This window comes from Aegilops tauschii, chromosome 3, assembly GCF_002575655.3.
Source record: "Aegilops tauschii subsp. strangulata cultivar AL8/78 chromosome 3, Aet v6.0, whole genome shotgun sequence".
In the NCBI taxonomy this organism is placed as follows: domain Eukaryota; kingdom Viridiplantae; phylum Streptophyta; class Magnoliopsida; order Poales; family Poaceae; genus Aegilops; species Aegilops tauschii.
Genome location: NC_053037.3, coordinates 263,249,361 through 263,258,143, shown reverse-complemented (window position 1 = coordinate 263,258,143; position 8,783 = coordinate 263,249,361). Strand labels below are relative to the sequence as shown.

The window sequence follows — 8,783 nt, the reverse complement described above, 5'->3', positions numbered from 1 at the left end:
GGGAGACTCCGAGGAGTATTAGGCCAACTCCACCGCGCGACCCCATCCTGTCCGGGTGCGTCTGTTTGGGGTAAAACGGACGAACCAGACGGCCCAGCGTGCGGGAGCAAACTGACTTTTGTCCGTTTTTCGTCCGCTTTCGACCCATCCCTGGCCCAAACTTGTGCCGAGTTTGGGGTGAAACGGACATCGCGCGGACGGGCTCGCTGCACGCCCTTGTCCCCCCGTGGCCCGCCTGTCGGGGACACTAGCAGTCCCTTCGCCTCCACCCCCTCTTCCCGCCCCACCACACCGCCGGCGCCGCCACTATTCTCCGGCCGCCTCCTCATCGCACCCCCGGGCCGTCCATACCAAACCACGTCTCGACATGGCCGCCACCACGCCAGCGCTTTCGCTGTAGTTTTGGCCATCGATTGGAGGAGATTTGGCCGTCGCCGTCGTAGCCAGTGGCAGAGGGGATACGACCGCCGGCGACGTACCACGGCGGCCACGGCAGCTTCCGACGAGTGCTCCAGAGCGGCCAGTAGCCGGCCGCCAACCACCCCTACAGCATCGAGGTGATCATCGCGGCCTCTTTGCCACCACGACCACAAGGTGCTCGACACTTTGCCCACAAAGGTATGGACAGTGGAGATGAATTTTTCTTCCACCACTTCATTTATTCATCGGACGATTCGTCGTCGGATGGTGAAGATCTTGTGGTGGCTGCACTGGTCGTTCACGACCACATTGAGCGGCAGCTTCCTCGGTACAGGGGTCACGCCCTGGCATGCTCCCAACCTGAAACGCAACAGGGAGAGAGGCCACGCCCTGCTCTATGCCGATTACTTTGCCAACACCCTGCTCTTCAAGCCGGATAAATTCCGTCGCTGTTTTCGTATGGCAAGGCATCTGTTCAATGGTATCCGGGAGGGAGTGGTTGCTAATGACCCATACTTCGAATGCAAGACGGATGCCCTTGGCAAGCTTGGATTCTCCTCTTACCAGAAATGCACCGCGGCCATCCACATACTTGCATATGGAATTTCAAGCGATCTGGTGGATGAGTATGTGCGTATGAGTGAGACCACATGTCTGATGTCAATGTACAAGTTCTGCCAGGCCATGGTGGCAGTGTTTTGGCTCTGAGTACTTGAGGCAGCCAACTGCCGCTGATACAGAGAGATTGTTGACGACCAACGCATCTAGAGGCTTTCCAGGCATGCTTGGCAGCATAGATTGTATACACTGGGAGTGGAAGAACTGTCCATTTGCTTGGCAGGGCCCGTACAAGGGGCATGTCAAAGCGTGCACTATCATATTAGAAGCGGTGGCCTCGCAGGATCTTTGGAAATGGCATTCTTTCTTCGGCATGGCATGTTCTCACAATGATATCAACGTGCTGCAGCGTTCTCCAGTCTTCGCAAGGCTTGCAGAAGGCCACTCCCCACCTGTCAACTTTGAGATCAACGGCCACCAGTACAACAAGAGATACTATCTAGCTGATGGTATATATCCTCAGTGGTCAACTGTTGTGAAGACAATCTCGAACCCCCAAGGTGAGAAGAGAAAGAGATTTGCCCAAATGCAAGAGAGTGCTAGAATGGATGTGGAACGTGCTTTTGGTGTGCTTCAATCCCGATGGGGTATCGTTTGAAACCCTTCACTGTCATGGGACGAAGGGAAGCTTTGGGAGGTGATGACTGCTTGTGTGATCATGCACGACATGATCGTCAAGGACGAGCGTGATGACAGGATCTTCGACCAAGGATTTGATTATCAAGGTGAAAATGTTGAGCCCCTACACCAAGAACCGGCCATGTTTGAACAGTTTGCCCAATTCCATCGTGAGTTGCGTGATTGGCACACTCATTTGGATCTTCAAAATGACTTGGTTGAGCACGTGTGGAGTCACATTGGCAACCAATAGATGTATTGGTTCATTATGTTCATTCAAGACAATTTTGATTTGGTTGTAAAACTATTTTATTAGAGACAATTTTGATTGGGTTGTAAAACTATTTTTATTTTCAGACAATTAATATTTGGACGTGCAAACTTGTTTTCATATGAATATATGGGCATTTTTTACCGTGGCGGATAGGATGGGGCCAAAGGATGCGGCCGCGAGCTGGGCGCACGGCCACCGCATCCCAGGACAGGCCCGGACATGACCCCATTGCCCTACCCAAACGGACCGAATCCGGACAAAGCAGACGTCCGTTTGGGCTCGCGCGGTGGAGTTGGCCTTATGGCTACATAGGGTAAAAGATTCCTCCATGGAAATCAAGTCTTCCTTGTCTTAGGACTTGGGAAACAATCCTATCTTGTTCCATCTCTTTTTTAAATGATTTGGTTCAAGTATCATTCTATATATATCTTGTATTGCATCTATGCGTGCTGATTTGTGTGTTTCGCTTGTGTTCCTCTCGATTTACCATTATGTTTTTTCTCAAATCCACCTTTCATTCGTGAAGATCGGACCGTCATATGGCTTGGTCCTATATCATTGCCACATCACTGATGTGACCTGACGGGCGAATCCGGGTCCTAAGAGCATCTATAGCCGGGCTTAGCAAATCCGCCCACCTAAGGTTCACCTATGTCGCGAAAGCCATGTGTTAGAAGGGAGAGAGAGGCTTGGTGGAATTGTTTGTTGTATTGCTTGAGCCTCGTGGGCATATATATATATAGGAGTACATGATTATCTTGGAGTACAAGACAAGGTAGAATAATATCCTACGCTATCCTAGCTTTCCTAATAATCACAATACTCAACATCCCCCCGCAGTAATAATGGTAGCGACGCAGACGGTGAGACCGGAGAAGAATCTGAAGGGAAACCGACGGACACCCCCCCACAGTCGTAACGGTCGATGCATCGCGGAGTCGTGGTAGGAGTGGAAACCGACGAGGTTGCTCAAGCAAGGCGGTAGCCCTTTGTGCCGTTTGTCGAGGTAGCCGAGAGCGTAGGTGGTGTAGCCGTAGTCGAGGTAGCCGTGCAAAGAACGCCGTGGTCGTCGTCGAGTCGGGGTTCACATGTGTCGAGGTAGTCGCCGTGGAGCCGTGGAAGAAGAGCAGCGGCGGCTGCGGCCTCAGGAGGCGGCTGCGACGGCTCGAGAAGGACCGCGACGGTGATGCTCAAAGTAGGCGATAATGAACCCGGCAGCATGACGAAGACCGGCGCAGACGGTAACGTTCCCGCGCCAAGGGAGGCGGCGCGAGCATATCACGTGGAACTCAACGCGCGTGGACGGCGGTGGACGGCGGGCCGCAGCGCTATAGCCTGAAGGGGCGACGTAACGACGACGGGCAGGTCGGGGCGACGGCGGGGAAAACCTCAGGGCGGTTGCAGGGATCGCGTGCCACGCTCGCTATGGCCCGACGGGGCGACGCAGTGGCAGCGCGAGGTTCGGTGCAGCCTCGAGGACGGCCTGGAGCGGACGGCCTCGGTGCCGCCGTTGACCGCGGGCCGCGGCACTATGGCCCGAAGGGGCGACGCAGTGGCAGCGCGCGATGTGGTGCAACCACGGGAACAGCCTCAGGGCGGCGGCGGGGACCACTTGCTGCAGCGCTACGGCCCGAAGGGGCGACAAAGCGGCGGCGCGGATCGGTGCAGCCACGGGGAGAACCACAGGGCGGCGGCGCTGCGGCTCGACGGGGCGACGCAGCGGCAGCCCGTTGCTCGATCGGTGGTGGGGTGCGCTGAACTCGGGGGACATGGCGGTGATGGCCGGCACAGAGCGATGGGAGGGCCGACGCGCGGATGGCGGCGGGCCCTGACGGGCCGCCTCGGCGCGCGTGGCTGCCGGGTCGGTGAAGAGGTCGGCCGGTCGCGCCGGTGTTGGAGTAGAGGCGCACGGGGGTCGTCGGCGGCGGCAGGCAACACAAACCGATCAAGCATAGATGGGAAAACCAAAAAGAAAAAGCCGATTTAAACGACCGGCGAGAGAGCGAAAAAACCCAGAGCAAGGGCTCAGGAAAAAGACTCTTTAGGGCAGCCGGTCAACACGACCGGCAGACGAACCCTAGGTACGGGCGGCGCGGCCTCTGGCGGCGGACATGGAGGCCGATCGCCCCGGGGGCGATGCGAGGGTACGGAAGCGGCGGCGGCTAGGGTTTAGAACCCGAAAACTTCTACCATGTTAGAAGTGAGAGAGAGGCTTGGTGAAATAGTTTGTTGTATTGCTTGAGCCTCGTGGACATATATATAAGAGTACATAATCATCTTGGAGTAAAAGACAAGATAGAATAATATCCTACGCTATCCTAACCTTACTAATAATCACAATACTCAACAAGCCGTATTATACATAACGTCTTTGTGAAGCTCTCCGTGCATAATGCATTTCCACGTACGACAATCACAACTTGCAGCCGTCCATCTTTCTTTTTCCCACGGTCAGTTATTACTTTTTTCTCCTTTGGAGAGTGATAGGCGATGTGATAACAGCTTTAGGAAAAATAATGCACATCACATAGCGTTGCTTGTTCCACGAGGGCATCCAATAAACCACACACATTGTCGTTGCCGTCGATGTCACACTATAAAGTCAGTCGACACACGTACAACCACTCTTTAATTTCCTTGCCCCTGCCCACCCAATAACACTACTCTACCTGGGAGGAAAAGCATAAGCACATACTAGACGCATAGACAACACAGAGCTACACGAAACCAACATGATGCGATCTGCTAGCAGTGGTAGGAGTAGTTGTAGTACAACTCCGTTTGCAGGATCGGCTGCGGGGCCAAGGCGTTGCCGTTGACGCCGGCGAGCGGGATGGAGGAAGCACCCATGGCGGCGGCCGCGTCCATGTACTGGATCAGCTCGGCGAGGGACTCGAGGCGCGCGCCCAGCTCCAGCGCCCGCGCATGCAGGAGCTCGTTCTCGGCCTGGACGACCGCGCACCGGCGCGCGGCCTCCTGTGCCGCCGCTGCCACGGCGCAGTTCCGGGCGCGCAGCGCTGCCGCCTCCGCCTCCAGCTCGTCCACCTGCAGCAGTTTGCGCGCGCGCGACCGCTGCGCGGATAGCCGGTTCGACTCCTTGCGCTTGCGCTTCCTCTCCTCCGTCAGCGCCGCAGGCGGCGCCCGTGTCGCCTCCGAGCCGGCCGACGACGACGTGACGGTAGACGCCGTGCCGGGACCGGGAGAGGCCATTTCCTTACACCACTTGATTACTTTACTTTGTTTCTTACACCAACAAATATTTAAAACAATATGCAATAAGCAGGTGAACTCTCTGGTTTAACCGGGGTTGGTTGATTATGAGAAGACGTAGAACCAGTAGAGGAAGACGACGGAGAAGGACTGGACGAGGACGGTGGATGTTATCATAAAAGCAGCGGCATACAAGCAGAGCTGGTCAAGAGAAAAATTCGGCAGAGTCTCCCCTCAAAAACCAAGGTTTCTTACTGTGAAATCGGACAGAGTTTCTCCTGACCAAGGGAGAATTCTCAGGGAAAATATTTGAGCAGGGTGTTGCCCTTGATTGCAAGGTTTTCGGACAGGAAATTTCGGCAGAGTGACGCCCCGAACAAGGGGGTTTCTGACTGGAAATTTCAGCAGAGTGTCGCCAGCTAGGTTTCGTCGCAAGGATTCCAACAGAGTAGTACTAAGCTAGATGGTAGATCTTGTATGATAAGATACTTTCACACAGAATCTCCAAGGCACAGGGAACTAAAGGTGGTAGATGCCAAGCAAAGAGGGTTCAAACTTGAAAGGTGGGAGCAGGGTGGTTGTGGTCAACAGGAAGTAAGAGCAGCAGCGTGGCGTTGCTGCTGCGAGAAAAGAAAGAATCCAAGTCCTTCCAGAGAGGGGAGAAGAGAGAGAGGGAAAAGGAAATTGGGGCTTGGACGAGGGACGCAGTTTATAGGCGGGGAGGAGGGGCGTTTGCTTAGGAGTTAAGTGGGCGGGTGGGGAAGAACCAAAGCCAAAGGCGTGGCGCGGTGCGGTGCCGTGCGCTGGTGGTGAGAAAAGAGGCAGCAAAAGCAGAGGGAGACAGCGAGAGGCAAAGAACGGAGGAGCCTTCCGCTGCTGAAAACCCAAAGGCAATCAAAGAGTAAATTAGAGCATCTCAAAGGACGTGTTTGGTTGCTTGCATGAGGCCCAGCCTGGCTCGGGCGGGAAGAATTTGGCCCGTTTGGTTTCCTGCATTCATTGTGCGGCCCGCATCGCACGAAGCTTAAAGCACGTCCAGGCCAGGTCCAGGGGCAACGCACGAATCGGCGGTAGCTCGCAAGCCTGGCCAGGGCGAGGCAGCGGAGGGCGACGCGCTTCTCCCCTCGTGCGAGCAGGGGAGATGGCGCGAGCTCGCCCGCGTCGCCGAAAAATCGGCGGGAGGATTTCGGCTCACCTCCCGCCGCTCCACCCCCTATTTAACCCCTCCCTCACCGCCCCAACTCCCGCCACCATTCTTCCTCCGTTCGCGCTTTCCCGCCGACGCGCATCGGCACCGACGAGCAGGTAAGCGGCGCATCTTCATCGGCCGGTTGTCCACGGCGTTGGAGCTCCTTCACTGGCCGGCGTTCATCTTCCACCACCGTCCCCCCTCGTCCTCAAGCTGCAGCCATGGCCTCTGTGAGTTCAACCCCCCTTTCTCTATGTTCCTTCTAACTAGATCTAAGCTGCAGCTAGGGTTTGATCTAGATGCATGGTTGATTCGTGGTCTGATTTGTGAGCTGATATGGTTGGTTGCTATGCTGCGGTTACAATTTGTGGTAGGGCTAGATGTTCAAGCATGTGGTAGGCTAGATTAGTAGTAGAGTTTGAAGTTGAACCTTGTGCTTGTGTTGAATCATGCTCAGATCTGTGATTTGTAGCTATTGGTGGTCATGTGCTTGCTATGATAGTGATGAACCATGTATATGTATGCTCGTGCTTTCATGGATTGTCCGGTATGTTGTGTGCTATGCTCACGGTCAATGCGTGCTACGATTGTAGGACATGACCACGCAGACGCAAGATCTTAGTCTGGCCCTTGTCGTGTCCGACAGCCAGTTTGCTCCATCGTTTGTCGAGGACTCGCAGCCTATGTCCGAGATGGCACCTGATTCAGAGGTGTTCGAGTCTGATTCCCTCTATGTGCCAGTAGTGCTCGTTGAGCCAACTACTACTGCTGCTGCTGCCGCTGCACTCAAGCTAGCAGCAGCAAAGGCAAAGAAGGATAGTAGGTCGAACAACATGAAGTGGCAGCCGTTCATGTCCACGTTCGTGCTGAACAAGATGTGTGAACTCATCTCTAGTGGAGTTAGGACTGACAAGGGCTTCAAGGAGGTGCACTTGAACACCGTTGCGAAGCAGGTGTTCGAGTTCTGTGGGCAAGAGGTGTCTGCCACCCAGGTGTACAACCACCTGAGGAAGTGGAGAAGTCGATAGATCCAAGTGTCCAAGCTGAGAGACCTTAGCGGCGTCTCATGGGATGAGAACACTTGCTCAATAGTTCTGGAGGCAGAGCACTACGCCGACCATGTCGCGGTTAGCTCACAACCCTCTTCCTTTTCATACTGTCCACCATTGCCTACTCTTAATCGCAACTAACAACACTTGTGTTTCATTCTTAGGACCACCCAAGGGACGCTGAGTTCCTCAACACACCCATTCAGAACTACAACCAGATGCAGCACATCTTCTCCTTCGGGCTGGCAACTGGGAAGCATGCCATGGGCTCGGGGGAGCCTCTTGGTTCTCCCATGCCTGACTTCCCTGGGACCCTGGACGTCGAGATCCTTGATGGCCCTGACAAGCCCGCTGCGAAGCCCTTCGACAAGCCATTTGACCCCGTTGATAGAAAGAGGAAGAGAGGAGGCCTGATGGAGGAGGAGATCAATGTCTTCCGCAGCACGACTGAGGCGGTGAAGGAGGTGGCAACAGCCATCAGGGAGTGCAAGCCCCTCGACGTCCACCCTAACCTGTATGGCGCTGTCATGACCCAGGGTGGCTTCAGCGACGAGGCTCTCATGGCAGCTCTCAGCCACCTGCTTGACAACAAGGCCCATGGTGTTGGGTTCGTTGCCATGGTCGACGCTCACAGGATGATGTGGCTCAGGAGCTGGCTGGGCAAGCACTACTACTAGAGTAGTGCTGCCTGTGAGCGTGCATGATCCGCGACGGCGATGGTGGTGGCGACGACGACGATGATGACGATGACGACGTACATTTTGTGTAGCTAGGGCTCAAAAACTATTTGATGGTCTGTATATTTTGGTGAGGTGGTATATACTAACCCCTCACGGTGACGGTGAACTTGCGGTGGTAGGACGACACCCTCTTTTGGATGTGGTGGTAGGTTAACACCAAGGTAGTGCTAGGAAGAACTTGCTATGCCGTATGATCATGCATGCTTTACTTCTCTTCTGCTCCATTGTTGTTTGTGTGCTACTTTGCTTGCTACTTGTGCTCCATTGATTTGCTGCTTCAACTCTTGCTCTTGTGCATTGCTAGGGCAAGTGGTATGTCGTGTTCATTGGTGAGGTTCCAGGGGTTTATAGTTCATGGAAAGAAGCCAATGCACAAGTGACATCGTATAGCAACATCAACTATAGAGGGTTCAAGACTAAGCAGGCAACAGAACAAGCTTACTCCGCCTGGGTGCGAAAGCACGGAGGCAGCAGTGTCGACAGTGCCAAGGTTGGAGCTGTCAAAGTGGAAGCTGCTAAGGTGGATCGTCAGTTCGGCCTGAAGCTGAAGAACTTCATCATCTTCACCCAGTTCGTCACCATTGCTGTGTTGTGGCGTTGGTGTGCTAGGTGTGATCATTGTGGGTAAGCTCACCAACTAGGGTATAAGGTAAGCACAACATGTA

General features: G+C 54.6%; 4 protein-coding genes across 5 annotated transcripts; 3 read left to right on the top strand and 1 right to left on the bottom strand.

Moving 5' to 3' along the window:
* The first annotated feature begins 684 nt into the window (after positions 1-684).
* Positions 685-1,128, top strand: LOC141042882 (uncharacterized). Its single transcript, XM_073511792.1, has one exon. It carries the CDS (start codon positions 685-687, stop codon positions 1,126-1,128), a length of 444 nt encoding a protein of 147 aa, XP_073367893.1.
* A 223-nt stretch (positions 1,129-1,351) lies between these two features.
* On the top strand, positions 1,352-1,909 carry LOC120975750 (uncharacterized). Its single transcript, XM_040402450.1, has 2 exons — positions 1,352-1,538; positions 1,662-1,909. The coding sequence occupies exons 1-2, from the start codon at positions 1,352-1,354 to the stop codon at positions 1,907-1,909; spliced, it is 435 nt and encodes a 144-aa protein (XP_040258384.1).
* Positions 1,910-4,433: 2,524 nt separating this feature from the next.
* Positions 4,434-5,140, bottom strand: LOC109760806 (bZIP transcription factor 44-like). The gene has a single exon (XM_040403866.3). It carries the CDS (start codon positions 5,138-5,140, stop codon positions 4,676-4,678), a length of 465 nt encoding a protein of 154 aa, XP_040259800.1. The 3' UTR covers positions 4,434-4,675.
* Positions 4,616-8,342, top strand: LOC120976661 (uncharacterized). Of its 2 annotated transcripts, XM_073510384.1 has the most exons (3): positions 4,616-6,559; positions 6,923-7,456; positions 7,543-8,342. In XM_073510384.1, the coding sequence occupies exons 1-2, from the start codon at positions 6,551-6,553 to the stop codon at positions 7,355-7,357; spliced, it is 444 nt and encodes a 147-aa protein (XP_073366485.1). In that variant the 5' UTR covers positions 4,616-6,550; the 3' UTR covers positions 7,358-7,456; positions 7,543-8,342. The 2 variants fall into 2 exon arrangements, with proteins under 2 accessions (XP_073366485.1, XP_040259801.1); XM_040403867.3 differs by lacking the exon at positions 4,616-6,559 and having other exon boundaries at positions 6,982-7,456.
* The last annotated feature ends 441 nt before the right edge of the window (positions 8,343-8,783 follow it).